A 17,083-nucleotide genomic window follows, 5' to 3' on the forward strand; every position below is an offset into this window, starting at 1 on the left:
ATTGTGTTTCGTTGGACCAAGAGGTGTCTTGTGTGTTCCTCGGAACTATCTTGAGTTTCCCCGTTGATAAGCATGCTAGTTTGTTGTCTTAATGCTAGCGTGTGTGTTGTTTGTACCTTCCGTTTGGTTGATGATAACTTGTGTTATTCATCGTTGATGTTGTTGGGCTGTGACCCGTTCCTTGATTATGTTTCATACCTTCGTTGTGATCCGTTGTTTGACTCTTGTTGAGTTGTGGTGCGTGTGTGGCTCTACCTGGATTGCACGATTAGTGGTATGGGACACTAGTCACCAAGGTATTGTAGCGGTCCTCGTGGTGGTCGTGACGTGATTATGGAGTTGTGGCCTGAGTGATAGGTCCACGTTTTTGGGGGATAACATGTGTTATCCGGGAATGTGTTGCCGTGATTGGTGGTTTTCGTTGGTGGTTGTTGGTGGGGGACGACGGTCCCGGGGGAATAAGGTTGGACTAAGAAGTACAGGGGTCCTGGAGGTAATGGTTGGAAAGAAGGTACAAGGTTGGGGGTAGCCATAAGGTTGGAACAGGGCATAAGGAAGGCATACCAACTCGTGATGGGTGATGTTGCGAGGGCTTGTAAAACCGGCGTTGTGTGATCTTCTCTCGTGACGTGTGTAGTCACGGAGGCTTGTGTTGTTTTGGCATGTGTTGCCGTTGGGTGAGTCTTTATCCTTTGCGTGTGGCTAACCTTTGTGGTTTGGGATGTGTTCCCGTGTTATCCTTGAGAGTGATGAGTCTTGTGTTGACAGTTGATCTTGGTTTTGACTTATATATATGTATTCCGTTTCGAAAATGGTTTTTATGACTTATATTTATCTATTTATGATACTTAACGGTATTGGTGGGTTACCAGCATTATTCGCTGACCGAGCGTCGTCCCAATGTTTATCTTTGTATCTTTCAGGTGATGTTTAGACGAGCGCGATGTCTAGATCCTGGTAGCTTAGCACCTTTATCCTTGCTTTTGTGGCATGTGCGCCAATGTAGTTAGACTGATGTTGGGATAGATGTATACATTTGCAGATTGTTTGCCGTAGCGTTTACCGTGTTTGGTAGACGTGGCGTGACAACCCGTTGAATTTCTTTTATCCAGTTTCGTTTTATCTTCCGTTGTGCTAGTTTTGTTGTTTAATCTGCATGTGTTAAGGCTTTTATATAGGTCTTGTTTGGGGGGTGTTACATCGTGGCCGCAACAGAGGACGCGGCAATGCAGGCAGACAGAACTCAGGTCGCGGCAACTCTGGGAATCTGGGTCGCGGTAGAGGTGGCCGTGGCCGTGGCCGCAACGGCAGAGGTGGCGGCAGTCCTAGATGTCAGATATGTAGGGCGCAATGGCATACAGCCCTTTATTGCTTCAAGCGCTACGCTCCGCAACCCGCACCACAAGCCAACATGGCTGTTCCCGGCGATGACACGGCGGCCGGTTCCACCGCCTCGGGGTGGTTCCCGGACACGTGGGCAACGGTGCATGCTACACCCGTCATGACTATGATGTCACAGTCCGATGAATATAATGGTGGTGATGTCCTGCATGTTGGTAATGGCACAGGTTTGATGATCTCACGAGTTGGTCATGCTTCTATACCATCCATGTCTAATGTTTCCAAAACACTAAATCTGTCAAATGTGTTATATGTTGCCCAGCTATCTATCCCATTATTATCTGTTTATCGTTTAACAAATGATAATCATGTTTTCTTTGAGTTTCACAAAGATTGTTTCGTTGTGAAGGATTCGGTCACTCGGGCGGTTCTGCTTAAAGGTCCTACGGTGGGCGGGTTGTACAAGCTTCCTGTTTCTCAATCTCATTTTGTGTTTCTCACATCCCGTACCACTCCAGTTGTCTAGCACCGCAGGTTGGGTCATCCCCATGCACATGTCCAGAATCAAGTCCTAAAGTTCTGCCCAGTTTCACCAAATAATACAAAGCCGGCCGAATTGTGCTCATCATGTCAACTTGGCAAATCCTCTAGATTTCCCATAAATAGAGTTGCGTCTTCTAGTACAAATGTGTTAGATTTAATTTTCACGGACATATGGGGTCCGGCACCTGTAATCTCTACTAGTGGATTTCATTAATTTCTGCTTTTTGTAGATGATTATTCGCGCTTTTCGTGGTTTTATCCCTTACGGGTAAAATCTGATATATACAAATGTTTTGAGTCATTTCAGGTCATGGTAGAACGTCAATTTTCGCGTTCTATCAAGTCTGTTCAGTCTGACTTAGGCGGGGAATACCGCAAGTTGCATCATGTGTTCAAAAAATTGGGCATTGTTCAGTCATGTGCGTACACGCACAAACAAAATGGCCGCGTTGAACGGAAAAACCGACACATAGTTGAAACAGGACTAGCCCTGCTAGCCGAAGGCTGTGTTCCTCAACACTACTGGGACTATGCTTTTGAAACAGCCACAAACTTAATCAATTACTTACCCACTTCAGTCCTAAACTATGAAAGTCAGTACACCCGTCTCTATAAAACCACACCACCATACACGTTTCTTCGAGTCTTCGGGTGTCGTTGCTTTCCTTATCTTAGGCCATATAATCGGCACGAGATGGACTACCGCTCGGCACCCTCTGTCTTCCTAGGGTATCCCTCATCCTTTAGGGGTTATAGATGCATGGATCTAACAAGTGGGAAAGTCTATATCTGTCGTCATGTACATTTTGACGAAACTGTTTTCCCTTTTTCAGACTTGGAGGCACAGGACAAAACTACAGCTATTTTACCTGTCTTACCTTGGGCATCTAGCCCGATTGTAACACAAACAGGGTCCACGGCTGTTGTTGACTCTGATCTACAAAGGTCTCCGAGTCCCACTCCCTTGGCGCAAGAGCCCGCCCCCTTGACAATTGAAGGTCCTGTTCGGGCCATCACTCACAGAAAGCGGGCCGCAAGAACTGAGCCTCGAGAACGAGGCCATGTAATGAGGCTGCAGCATATGACTCGGGGCACTGGTGAAAAACTTCAAGCTCTCACTATAACCACTGATCCCACTTGTTATTCACAAGCAGTTGGGCACCCAGAATGGCGTGACGTTATGGACCAGGAGTTCAATGCGCTATTACATAATAATACTTGGACTCTTGTCTCTCCTAAACCCGACATGAATATTATTGGATGCAAGTGGGTGTTCCGCACTAAACGGACCGCAGATGGCTCCGTAGAGCGGTACAAAGCCCGTCTGGTTGCGAAGGGGTTAAATCAGGTGGCAGGCGAAGACTTCTTTGATACGTTTAGCCCTGTTGTCAAACCGACTACAGTCAGGCTGCTATTCTCTTTAGCCGTCTCGCATAACTGGACTCTGAGGCAACTCGACGTCCATAATGCCTTCTTAAATGGGCACCTAGCAGAGACAGTATACATGAAACAGCCGCCAGGGTATGAAGACCCGACTCATCCTGATCATGTGTGCCACCTACAGCGGTCTTTATATGGACTCAAGAAAGCCCCTCGGGCGTGGTTCAAAACACTGCATGATTATTTACTCTCTGCAGGTTTTTCGTCCTCGAAGACAGACGTGTCTCTCTTTCATTACTCAACTGATGCCTCTCGAGTATACCTACTTGTGTACGTCGATGACATCATTATGATGGGTAATGATCCCGCCCTCATTACCTCCCTACTTCAGCGTTTGTCCACGACTTTCAAGATACGCGACCTTGGCTCACCCGGGTTCTTCCTCGGCATTGAAACTATACAGACTGCCGATGGTCTCATGTTGTCTCAACTCAGTTACATGAATGATATTTTAACTCGGGCAGGTATGATGGACTGCAAGCCCTTAGCTACTCCAGCTGCCGTTACTTAGCCTGTGTCATCTACTACCACCCCGCATGACAATCCGACACAGTATCGTCGTGTTGTTGGAGCTCTGCAATATTTAACTATCACGAGGCCGGATCTCTCATATGCTGTGAATCGTCTACGCCAGTTCATGCACTCTCCGACTACTGATCATTGGGCCTTGGTCAAAAGGGTGTTGCGATACATTAAGGGCACTCTCGATTATGGTCTCCGCATCACGGTCTCAGACTCCGCTGCTATTCATGCCTTTTCTGACTCTGATTGGGCAGGATGCCCGCTTGATAGGAAGAGTACTGGAGGCTATGCAGTGTTCTTAGGTAAAAATCTGATCTCATGGCTTTCCAGGAAACAGCGTATAGTTGCTCGGTCGTCTACCGAAGCTGAGTACAAAGCTTTCGCAGATGTGGCTGCAGAGGTAACATGGGTTGTCTCGTTGCTTAGGGAACTTGGGCTTCACACTGGTGAGCCCCTCACTCTATGGTGTGACAACTTAGGTGCAACCTACTTGTGTGCGAATCCAGTTTTTCACGCCAGAACTAAACATGTGGAAATCGATTTCCACTTGGCACGGGACAAGGTAGCGTCGGGGGACCTGCTGGTCAATTTTGTATCGACTAAAGATCAGCTCGCAGATATTTTCACCAAACCGCTGCCAGGTCCGCGGTTTTCAGCCCTTCGGGACAAGCTCAATGTCGTTGCTCACCACCCTTGAGCTTGATGGGGAGTGTTAGTCATGTTATTATTTTGTCACATTTTATATGTTGCTTTATTAGTCTGTGTAATAGGCTTAGTCTTCTGTGGCTTCCCTATTAGATAGGACTTATTTACGTAGAACTGTTTAGCTATTAGTATTGTATTTCCTATCCTTTTGGAATTTAATTGATAATCAATTATCTCATCATGTGGATGATATACTTGTAATGGAAAGTGACCAGGCCCTACTCTCTCAACTCATGTCTAAACTGTTTGCTACATTCAAAATTAGAGATCTTGGCGAACCAAATTTCTTTCTGGACATTGAAACTGTTAAGAATAACGATGGGATTATATTGTCTCAACAACAATACATGAATGATATTCTAACACGTGCTGGAATGACAAACTGCAAACCTCTTTCTACACCTATATCTGTTTCGAAAGTTGTTCCCTTTAATGCAGATCTATATGATGACCCCACGCAATACAGGAGTCTAGCTGGGGCATTACAATATCTCACTGTCACACGACCTGATTTATCCTTTGCAGTCAATCAGCTATATCAACACATGCATGCCCCCACCACTTCGCACTGGAAACAGCTCAAACGTGTACTCATGTATGTTAAGGGAACTATTGGCTATGGCTTACGCATACAACGGTGTGCTTCAAAGGAGATACATGCCTTTTCTGATTCTGATTGGGCTGGTTGTCCAAAAGATCGTAAGTCCACAAATGGTTTTGCAGTATTCTTGGGTAATAACCTTATATCCTGGGTTTGTAAGAAGCAGAGAACTGTTGCTAGATCGTCCACCGAGGCCGAATACAAAGCTCTTGCAGATGTTTGTGCTGAGGTTCTATGGATTATGTCGTTGCTTCGTGAGATACAGGTGCCAGGTATTTCTATTACAAAACTATGGTATGATAATCTAGGTGCTACCTATATGTGCGCCAATCCAATCTTTCATGCACCCATAAAGCATGTGGAGATTGATTATCATTTTGTATGAGATAAAGTAACTTCACGTGATATTCAAGTCAATTTCATCTCTACAAAGGATCAACTTGCTGATATATTCATCAAAGCTCTACCTGGTCCAAGATTTTCTTCACTTAGAAACAAGCTACAGGTTACTCGTATACACTATGTTTGAGGGGGAGTATTAGGACTATATGTATCCGAGTCTGTTTAGAACTTCTTATCCTTGTCACCTTGTGACTCTCTACTGATCTCTTTAAAATCTATGTTCAGTTAATACAATACAATCAGTTCTCATCATGGACATATAGTTTGCATAAAAATGTCTTTTCAATGCAATGTTGAAGTGTGGGCTAAATTGCAATACCGGACAATATAATGTCTTGTTGGATGGCTGCACAATAATAATTGAAGTGGAAATAGAGTGCGCCCTTTTCAACTTGGACTTCCTGACTAATTTCAGCATCATTTCCCAGTCTTGCACCATGTTGATCTTGAGGTACGATGAGGATCATCCCGCCTTGTTTTTGCCCCGACTCAACGAGCTCTACAATTCCATTATTGGTCTTCCAGCAGGCCCGTTCCAATAGTAGATTCCTTATAATTTCAAACTCAACCGTAGAATTAATCTTCCTAATTATTTCTTTTCCATAAAATTTCAATTACATTCTACCTCAAATATTTTTCGCAAACCAAACATACCGTAAGAGAATACTAGAAATTCATTTTTATAATGCACAAAGTTCATTTTATCAATATTGCAAATCCATCAATAAATATTAAGAAAAAGTGTCAAATTGGTCCCCTAAGTCACATGGATAGTGCAATTAGGTCCTCTAAGTAAAAAAAAAAAAAAAAAAAAAAAAAAAAAAAAAAAAAAAAAAACTCCATTGAAATTCTCTAAACCAGTAAAATAGTTCAATTAAGTCGTCCAAACCTAAACTTTTTAATAAGCTTACCGTATAATAATGAACCATAATTCGTGATGCAATGTTGACCATAAGTCATGACATAACTTGCCTTTTCCCAACAAACTTTTCAGCCCACCAAAAGATTAAAAAAAAAAAAAAAAAAAAAAAAAAAAAAAAAAAAAAAAAAAAACAAGAGCCTCTGGCCATACCAAGTATGGCATAATGCTACAGGGGAGAAAGGAGGGGGAGCTAATATTTGTCCCCTAGAAAAACAAAAGGACACTATATTTGGAGGCATGGAGCTTACACCTCATGATAGCATGAGAATAAATCCCCACACAAGAAAACGGCTAGGAAATATCATGAGAATAAATCCCCACACAAGAAAATGGCTAGGAAATGCAATCTTTTTTTGGGTGTAGCCCAGGGTCCCGTCAGATACAATGACTAATTCCCTCGCTGAATTGCAGACACCTCTATTGGCTAGGAAATGTACTATGTTCATACCCAAAGCCATTTGTATAATACATGTAAATGTAGTTACCAACAAAAAAAGAATGTAACCTCACAAAAAAATGATGCATTAGTATTTGTTTTCTCTTTGAATATAGTACTATGAAGATGCATGTGGTCAACTTTTCCGGTAACAACCATGCCTCTGACAACCTTTTCTGAAACAAATAACCTTTAATGTCAACCCGAAATTCCTAAAAGAGCTAAGAGAATGAGAAATAAGATCAACATCCAAGTTTTGCAAACTCACCATCACCATAGAGCATAATCACATAAGACGACCCACATAATGAGCTCGAGGATATTTGCTTTTTAATTGTGGCCATTGAACAAATAATTGATCAGCCATGTGTAATTTATAAAGGAGCAAACCGCTCAAAGAAAGCCTTTTCACTCTGGCAATGCTCTCAACATAAAATATAGATGACCACCTGATTCCAAGTACCTATAAAAACAAAAAGGCGAGAGAAAGTCTAGATAAATACTAAATATCACTACTTATAAAGAGAGAAAATAGCTGTGAAAATGCACAACTCTCCTCACAAATCATTTTTGCTGGAGTATACTGTTAAATTTGAAAGATTCAAATGCCTAGTGGGTGGAAAATAACAACCACTCGCCAGTTAGGCGGAAGCAGAGATGAAGAATCAAGGAATGAGAAAATACATATTGTATGAAAGTAAATAGAAGGTTTATAAATCTGTGTTAGGAAGGGGAATACACAGCCATATAAATACATGTTAGAAGACTTCTAATAAGGAAATAAGTTTCCATATGACTACTTACTTAGATCCCTATAAATCAAATACACAACAGATACATCTAGAATCCTCTTTATTCATTTCAGGAGGGAGTTATTGAATTGGATATAGAAATTCAGGAAATAGAATTCATAACATGTGCCTTCCTCTGAAGGTAAATACAGATATTCTTCTGCGGTTTAAGAAGGAAGAAGTATTCTAATATATCAATAGGTCTTCTATTGTTATCTTATATCACTAATGACAACATTACATGTGCAATCTTTTTTCTTTTTCTTTTTTTTGAGATCAGAATTAAAGGTTTCAACTTTCAATGGTAGATTATAAGTGCAACTTTAGCAACATATCAATTCAGAACTTAACAATCCTAAGGACAAATTATGTCAGTGATTTCACCTCTAAACTAACTAATTGCACCAGTAGATCAAATCAAAGTAGGCAAGATGGGAAGTTACTTGGAAAAGTAAACATACCTTAAAGAAAAATGCAATTGCACATATGGGTATACAAGTTCCAGGGCCATTACAGAGAATCTGCAAAATGAATTTTTAGTACATAAATTCCTAAAAAATGATTCGAAGTGAAGGGCAGAGAATATTTAATCTTTCAAATAACTTCAGGAATCAAGGGAAACATAATAGGTATGTCTTCCATACCACTTCAGGTCTGATTTTGATCATTAACCACAATCCGTGAGCGATAGCAATTAAGGTTGTAGCAACTGAGGTTACGTATGATTGACCAACCTCTCGGCTTCGATATATCTGCATGAACTGAGCTGTTCCAACCGCCTCAGACCCTGCCTACAACAACAGATAATCCTTATATCTACGTAAACTAGATTAAAGATACACCAAGTAGAAATAAGAATGGGCAACGTAGACAGACTTCTGTGGGATGCTTTTCTATTTATAAAAGGAAATTAACTAATCAAAACTTATTACCTCTGTGGGAAAATTTCACATTTCAAAGTGTACACACAAAAGTAGTAGCAGAGTAGTTTTTTCTCATCCATAGAAAGTTCATAATTATTTATCAAAATTCTTCTCTTTAAAACATCAAAATTAGAGAAAGCCTAAAACTAATGAAGATATATATTTTAACAATTTACAGTCTAATACAAAATATTTGGTAGACTGTGTAAGATTTTCCCAAAGTTGACTAGGCTTACTAAGTAGATTGGTTGGACTGAATAACTATAAATTGTTAGTCAACCAGACTTTTTGTGTCTAATATAGAGCTTAGATTGATGGGATATAGAATATACATTATATAGCACCTTCAGTTTAAGGTACTCATATTGCTCAGAAAATACCAATACACCATCTAGGGTTCTGAGTTAAGTATGGGACAAAACGGCTAAAGTAATCATGCAGGTCTACCATTCAAGAGGTAAACGGCAACACAACAAGATATCAACTATGGCCGGAGATCAACACCGCTTCCCCTTCCGCTACTACGAGATTAGGGTTAGGTTTCTCGTAAATTCTATTCAGTATCATTAGATTATATTTAGATCTAACACTATGAATATAAACAAATCTAACACATTGTAGGAACACACTTTCTTCAGAGTTCACTGCAGTTTCCAACAGATATATCTAACATCAGAAAAGCATTTCAAGAAGCAAATAATGGGGATAAATGTCATCAAATCTATTGGAAATATGCAATATACCTTGTGAACTAAAGAGTCCTCGAATACTCGTGCCTTTTGGAGACTCATATTATCAGTTGCAGCAGCAATGTAAAACCTAGGCTTAAACCTATCTTCTTGAAGTACAGACAACAAGTTCATCATTTCTGCCGTGTGACCACCTGCATCAAAATAAAGACCAGAAGTTAGAGAAATCAAATAAACAGTACACATTCAAACTTCACAGAAATGGCAGGATCCAATTCAAACCTGAACCCAATACAATGAGTGTGCAGAGGGGTCGCGGTGATTTGGGTCGGGGCGGCTTGCTGCTCCGATACATAACAAAAACAACCCGAATTATAACGATCGTCACGGCACCAACAAAATAAAGGATTGCAGCATTAGATGACACGGCGTCGTAAATGCAACGGGCGTTGCCTTTCTCCATTACAATCAGAGCTACTGTTTCCTTGCCCAGAAAATGAAATCCAGTTTACTTCTGGAAAAAGAGGGAAATCTCCCGTAAACACTATATACATACAGCGATGGATTCAAGAGATGACTCGCTAATTAACTCGATGGAGCAGGCACCGTGAGGCACGCAGCGATGGCAGCGACCTCGGCGGAGAGTGGCGGCGTCAAGACTCACGGCGGGGCGGCGGTGGTCCTAATTCTCAAGTGGTCTAACACTATAAATGTTGTGTACAAAGAGATTTTTAAAATTCAGTAAATTAAAATGAGTCTAAATTCACTAATTTAAAAACTTTAATATTTATTATTTGTATGTCCTTGAGCTATGATTAAATACACCAGTATAATCCATCCTGTTATTAATAATTTTTTTAAAAAAAAAAAAAACTAATTGACATCAAGTTTCTATCTTTGTCAGATTAATCGAAAACCGCGCCCTATAGTATTGGAAGAGGCAAATCACAATTTATTGTTGTATATTCTTGTGCACAAGAAGTCGTTCTCCAACTGATTAGTTAGGCATGATCTGTCGTTGAAAGCAAGATTTAAGTTGATTAATCCTGCCACTCGAGCTACCCCGAGGTTCAAATATATAAAGGGAAAATAACATTTTTTTTCCATTAGTTATACATTTATAGCACTTTTTCTCCCTAAATTATTCAAGTGGCTATTTATCACCCCTGAATGTTAAATAGACATATTTACCTTTAAAATAAATATTTCATTTATTTTTCTTCTCCAACAAATTATGACTACGATTTGGTTCAAACAGAACAGACACTATAACAACCAAACTGAAATATTCAAATTACAATTTAGAATCGAAACCTGATATTTAGAGTTTATTAAAATCGCGAATCAGAACAAGCGGTTCATGTTCTGAACTGAAAAAAAAAAAATTTAAAGTACATTTTTGTTGAATTTAAACTATTTTTAAAATAAAAAATAAAATTTTAAAATAAAGACCGTTTAAAATCGCGAATCGGATCCAGAATTGCCGGTTCACGATTTAGGATCTAGTTTTTCTTTATTCATAATTTTAATAAACTAAAATTCAAATACTGGGTTCTGGATCTGAATCATAATCGAAACTTTCAATTCGAATATTATAGTGTCTGATTCAGTTCGAACCGAACCGTGGTCATCCCTACGTATAAGCAATAATTTGTTGGATAATAAAAATAAATAAAATGTTTACTTTAAGAGTAGAAATGTCAATTTAATATATCAGAGAAAAAATCACCACTCTTAAAATAATTAAAGGGGCTAATGTACTTATATGAATAATTCAGATAGAAAAAGTGCTATAAGTGTAAAACTCAGGGGAAAAGTACCATTTTCCCATTCAAATTTGATAAAACCATTCAACAAAGTAAAAATTAATTTTTTTAATTAATCAAATTGAGTTATATTTCAATTAAATTAGTTAATCATAATATTTTTTAAAAGGTCAAAGTTATTTGATTAATATCTAAATATGAAAGGTCTAAACTCGGGATAAGATATTAGGCATGTAAGTATATTTTATTCCTTTATTTATGATTAATATTGGTAATTTGATAAATAGAGATTTTCAACTGATTTATAAAAACAATTAAACTTTTTTGAAATTTAGCTTCTTTTTTTTTTTTGAATGTTACTGGTTCTATTACATTGTAGTATCTGTTCATATACTTTCTCAACCTACTGAAACATAAAGAACCAATAACGCCTCCACCGAGGCTCGAACTTTTTTGAAATTTAGCTTGAACTCATAATCTTTCAAATGAAAGAGTTACTTATACCACAAGACCAGAAGATCATTGATATATTGATTTATTAGCTTTTTTTTTTTTTTTTTTTAAACTGATTTATTAGTTAATACATATAAATTCAATTAATGGGATGACTCTAACTTGTTACTTGCACAACAACTTCAAAGTCCAATTAGACCACTACATCATTTAGCCTTTTGTTTTTCTTTTTACCAAAACTTTAGACAGATGTGGCAATTCATTTTAATGAGTTGACATGAGACATGTTAAGTTTAAACACGATAACATGTTAAAATTTCTAACACAAACATTACTATACTACTAGTTTTTTACGCGCATTGCACGATTGGGATAATATCCAATGTTTTTATTTTTTAAAAAATAAGTACTTTAAAGAAGGGTCGTTCCAATAAAAATTGGGGTCCTGTGCAATATTTTAATTTGGGCTCCATTTTTCAATTAATTTTATATATAAATAACAGTTGTTCAAAAAGTTGTCTTCAAAATTTTAAAATATAAATATTATATAAAAAAATACATCTAAAATTTCATTTAAAAAGTGACATGAGTCGTGCACATTTAGACGCAAAATCATCCACCAAGCTTTTGATATCAACTTCTTCCAAAATGTCATTTTCAATAGAGATTAAAGCTAATCCATTCAGTCTCTCTTGCAACATACTTGATCGTAAGTACGATTTCAATAATTTCAACTTTGAAAAACTCCTTTCTACAGAGGCAACAGTAATTGGGATAATCAATAATATTCGATATGCAATAGAAGCATTTGGAAAACAACCCAACTGTTTCAATGAATTCAATATACTCACTGCTTTTCTTTCGATAAAATCTTTCTAAGCAATTTTAGCTCAATATACAATCCATTTCCGTCAATATCACCACACTATTCATCTCTCTTAAGAGCTGCTTCTAAACAAATGCAACAAGATTTCAAATCCATATCAGCCATCGATTGTAACTTGTGAGAACTAAACAAAAAATCAAATGTTCCTTCATATACTTCATATTGCTCAAACCTTTGGGTCAATGAAATAATAGCTTGATCTACAATGTATAAAAAATAATGAACTCTAAAAGATTCTTCTGGAGATAGTGAAGTATCATGAGCACTCTCATCAAATTGTCTTTTTCTATGAATTTTTCGCTTTTGAGGAAACACTGGCTCAATTTCTAATTCAGTGGCAATTTCCTTTGCAGTATCCATGGCAGTAGAAAACCCATTTTCTCTATAATTCTTGAAGAAAGAAACTAACCCTTTAATTTGATTAATAGCAACATCAAGAAGCATATCTTTTGTTTGTAATTGCTTGCTAACTAAATTAACCGCAGATAAGATTTCAAACCAAATGATTGTGGCTAACAAAAATTCAAAGTTACTAAGCTCATTTGTAGCTAAATATCTTGCCTCACTTTGAATTTTAGAATCACTGTCTGTATCTGCCACTTGAAGTAGGTAATTGAAGAACTTGAGAGTTTGAGAATTGAAGAATCAGTATCACACGAGTAGAATTTGTCGTCTTTTTCAAATGAAAGAGTTACTTATACCACAAGACCAGAAGGTCATTGATATATTGATTTATTAGTTTTTTTTTTTTTTTGAAAATTGATTTATTAGTTAATACGTATAAATTCAATTAATTGGATGACTCTAACTTGTTACTTGCACCACAACTTCAAAGTCCAATTACACCACTACATCTTTTAGCCTTTTGTTAGTTTTTCGTTTTACCAAAACTTATTTAGTCAGATGTGGCAATTCATTTTAATGAGTTGATATGAGACATGTTAAGTTTAAACACGATAACATGTTAAAATTTCTAACACAAATATTATTATACTATTAGTTTTTTACGCGTATTGTGCGATTGAGATAATATCCAATGTTTTTTTAAAAAAAAAAATGAAATAAGTACTTTAAAGTATATCAAGACAAGATTATATTGGAATTGTTCATGCATAGGTAATTGAATGTTAAATTTGCATATTTAAATAGGCAATTCTAAGTTTAAAAATGCAAGATAATATAGTCAAAATTGATTATAATTGTCAATAAAATAATTGTATAGCTATGGTTGAAACCAAATACGGGACATAAGGGAGAGCAAATAAAAATTAGGGCATAAAATATTTAATATATACTAATATTGAAGAGTTAACTACTAATTGTCAAACAAGGACATTGCGAGATAGTTTCGACCCACTTCAATTTGTTGTGTGATTTGAATACTCTTTTTGTCAATAAATCCCCCAAGTAGTTAATATGATTGGCTTAATTATATTTTTTAAAACAATTATTATTATTATTATTATTATTATTATTATTATTATTATTATTATTATTATTATGTATACCCTTAGGTCATTTTTACATGTTAATCTAAACAGTAATTAATTTCTTCAAATGTCTTTTTACCAACTGTTGATATAATTTGCTAGTCAAATTCGCTAATATAATCCGCTAACGCTAACTGCTAACTGCTGATTGTCAAACAAGGACATTGCGAGGTATGTCTCACTTCAATTTGTTGTGTGATTTGAATACTCTCTTTGTCAGCAAATCCCTCAATTAGTTAATATGATTGGCTTTATTAATTATATTTTTTAAAAAAAAAATTCATGGTATTAATAAAATACTTGGTAAATAAATATATAGCATTATTTTGTATTATAACTTTGATATTAAATTAAAAAATAATGCACAAAAAAAATAATAGACAATGTAGTGAAAATAATTAATTGATGAATTTGAATGTAAAGAATTTTTACATAAGAAAAATATAAAGACAATATAACTAATAAAAATTTTTCTCTTAATTAATTTATTGATAATGAATAATATTTTTTAATAAAGACATTGTAGGGACAATGTAGCGAATATAATCAATTGATGAATTTGAATATAAAGAATTTTTATATTGGAGAAAAATAAATACTATATAACTAATGAAATTATTTCTCTTATTTAATTTATTGATAATAAATAATTTTTTTTTTTGAATAAAGACATTGTAGACACATAATTCTAAATTAAAGAAATGCATATGTATTATTTTGTTGTAGCTACTAAATTATTATTTAATTTAATAAGAGTAAAATAGAGTACTAATTATGCCAACTTTGATTAGGATGGGGTTCGAGCCTAAAACCTTTCTTATTAAAGTCAATGAGTAAGTTAACGGTGAACTAACAGAAATTAACGGAAAAGATAATATTTAACGGAAAAGTTAACGAATAATCATATTCATTAAGGATAAATTAGAAAATCGTAAGGAAAAATTAAAATCTGATCAATCTGAGCCATTAATTTGATTAAAATATTTGACCGCCATTTTTTCTACTCATTATAGGCCTAACTCTCTTGGGCTCTTATTAGTATATATATATATATATATATATATATATATATATATATATATATATATATATATATATATATATATATATATATATATATATATATATATATATATAGGGCTGAGTTCAAATGAGGACAACAATATATAGAGGACTGTGAGGACAAATAATGGGCACACAACAAACTAATACCAGGCACACAACTTAAAACATAATGGCACACAATAATAAATGTAAACATCAGGTTTCGAACCCAGGCTCTATAAATTAACAAAACTAGCACGCGACATACAAACTGTGGCACACGACTTCATTCGGTCATGCACACAACATACCAGCTAATGGCACACACTACATCTGTCCTCACAGTCCTCTATAATATACTTGTCCTCATTTGAATACACATCTATATATATATATATATAAACTTTAAGATTAAAATGGTTACGAATTAATATATAGGGAAAATGACTAAATAAGTTATGAACAATTTAGGAAAAGTCAATTGCAATATCAAACTACAAAAGTTTTATAGTAGCCCTTGAATCTTAAAAAAAAGTGAAATTAAAACTTAGGATGTGTTTGTTTCGTACATAGGAATCGAAATCGGAATGAGTATCAAATACTTGGTAATGGTAATGAGTTTTGGTGAAAGTATTTAACATGTTTGGTAGTAGGGTGGAATGATAATGATTAGTAATAGTAGTGCTTGATAATGAATAAGGGAATGAAACCCTTATTTTATTTGGGTATGAATTTTTCAATTGATAGAGTATTCGAAACCCATAATAGTGTTCTAAAAACCTATCAACCAAACAACAACAATCACTTATTCACTTCCATACCCATTCCTATGGACAAAACTCACCAACCAAACACACTTATAAGTTATTTATTATTGCATGTTATGTTGAGTGACTTTTATGTGTAATTTTCTTTGTTTACATGGATGTCACGAGAAAACAACGTCAATATAACTTGTAGTTTTATTTAAATAAATAAAATTAGATTTAAATTTTTAAAATAGTCTATGTGCCACCCATGTATATAAATAAAATTATAAATGTAAACCACATCAACATAACTATACAATAGCAAGTAATTTTTAAGAATTCGATGACTAATATGAAACTTTTTATATGGTTCAATTAATTTTTCCTAATCAGTTTGGTATATTTAACAAATACACCCTCACAATTTAATAAAAGTGGCTATAATGTAAACCACATCAACATAACTATAAAATAGCAAGTAATTCTTAAGAATTCGATGACTAATATGGAACTTCTTATAGTTCAAGGATGCAATTAACTTTTCCTAATTAGTTTGCTATATTTAACGAATACACCCTCACAATCTTAATTATAATAAAGTCATATGGTCTTGTGAAAATTAAATGTTGATATTAATAGTTAAATGTTGGTATTAACAACATTTAATTTTCACAAGACCATATGGTATATATATATATATATATATATATATATATATATATATATATATATATATATATATATATATATATATATGAATATGAATATGAATTGCAACTATATTGATATTAGGTTATGTATTTTTTAATAAATAATATTATTATAATGTTGTCCAAAATTCATTTCGTGTATCGCATCGGTAGCATACTAGGAGTAGACATACTCAAGATCAAATATGTATACTGCTAGCTGCGATTAATAATAGTAACTTTTTGTATCATACTATTTTCAATTATTAAATTAAATATTGTAAGTACAATATCATAATTATTTTGTCATATACTTAATAAAAATGTAATTTTAAACAATTAAATTGTGGTTCATGTTTTCTTCTTCTGTACTTCAAATACCATTATTAAAAATATTTTTTACCTATTCTAACATTACAAACAAATCTTTAATATTTAGTCCGTGCATCACACGGGACAATACTAGTTTAATAAAAGTGGCTATAATGACATGTTCAAAATAGGAATAAAGTTTAAATTAACCATGAAACAACACTCGAATATGTAATTTGGTCGGTCAACAAAAAAAAAATGCAATTTACTCCCTAAACTTACCAAAAACGTGAGGTATATTTCTAGTAGTAAAACAAAAGTTTAAGGTGTTATCACACTTAGTGCAAATTGCTTTGACAACAGTGCACTTTATAACTGC

General features: G+C 35.1%; 2 protein-coding genes across 3 annotated transcripts; one reads left to right on the forward strand and one right to left on the reverse strand.

The window, feature by feature from the left end:
- The first annotated feature begins 4,751 nt into the window (after positions 1 to 4,751).
- LOC109183634 (uncharacterized mitochondrial protein AtMg00810-like) lies at positions 4,752 to 6,096 on the forward strand. Its single transcript, XM_019333700.1, has 2 exons — positions 4,752 to 5,369; positions 5,854 to 6,096. The coding sequence occupies exons 1-2, from the start codon at positions 4,752 to 4,754 to the stop codon at positions 6,094 to 6,096; spliced, it is 861 nt and encodes a 286-aa protein (XP_019189245.1).
- Positions 6,097 to 6,917: 821 nt separating this feature from the next.
- LOC109183597 (UDP-N-acetylglucosamine transferase subunit ALG14 homolog) lies at positions 6,918 to 10,027 on the reverse strand. Of its 2 annotated transcripts, XM_019333667.1 has the most exons (6): positions 9,598 to 10,026; positions 9,370 to 9,509; positions 8,348 to 8,494; positions 8,165 to 8,224; positions 7,181 to 7,375; positions 6,918 to 7,088 (listed from the first exon to the last, which is right to left on the reverse strand). In XM_019333667.1, the coding sequence occupies exons 1-5, from the start codon at positions 9,776 to 9,778 to the stop codon at positions 7,199 to 7,201; spliced, it is 705 nt and encodes a 234-aa protein (XP_019189212.1). In that variant the 5' UTR covers positions 9,779 to 10,026; the 3' UTR covers positions 6,918 to 7,088; positions 7,181 to 7,198. The 2 variants fall into 2 exon arrangements, with proteins under 2 accessions (XP_019189212.1, XP_019189211.1); XM_019333666.1 differs by having other exon boundaries at positions 6,918 to 7,375; positions 9,598 to 10,027.
- Positions 10,028 to 17,083: the final 7,056 nt, after the last annotated feature.

The sequence above is a fragment of the Ipomoea nil genome, unplaced genomic scaffold (genome assembly GCF_001879475.1).
Source record: "Ipomoea nil cultivar Tokyo-kokei standard unplaced genomic scaffold, Asagao_1.1 scaffold1149, whole genome shotgun sequence".
NCBI lineage: Eukaryota > Viridiplantae > Streptophyta > Magnoliopsida > Solanales > Convolvulaceae > Ipomoea > Ipomoea nil.

Coding starts and splice junctions, on each gene's coding strand:
- LOC109183634 (XM_019333700.1), top strand. CDS start 4,752: ATGGAAAGTGACCAGGCCCTACTCTCTCAACTCATGTCTAAACTGTTT. Junction 5,370..5,853: donor AATACAAAGCTCTTGCAGAT/GTTTGTGCTGAG, acceptor GCAATGTTGAAG/TGTGGGCTAAATTGCAATAC.
- LOC109183597 (XM_019333666.1), bottom strand. CDS start 9,778: ATGGAGAAAGGCAACGCCCGTTGCATTTACGACGCCGTGTCATCTAAT. Junction 8,495..9,369: donor AGGACTCTTTAGTTCACAAG/GTATATTGCATA, acceptor CTGTTGTTGTAG/GCAGGGTCTGAGGCGGTTGG. Junction 7,376..8,164: donor CAATTGCATTTTTCTTTAAG/GTATGTTTACTT, acceptor TTGTTTTTATAG/GTACTTGGAATCAGGTGGTC.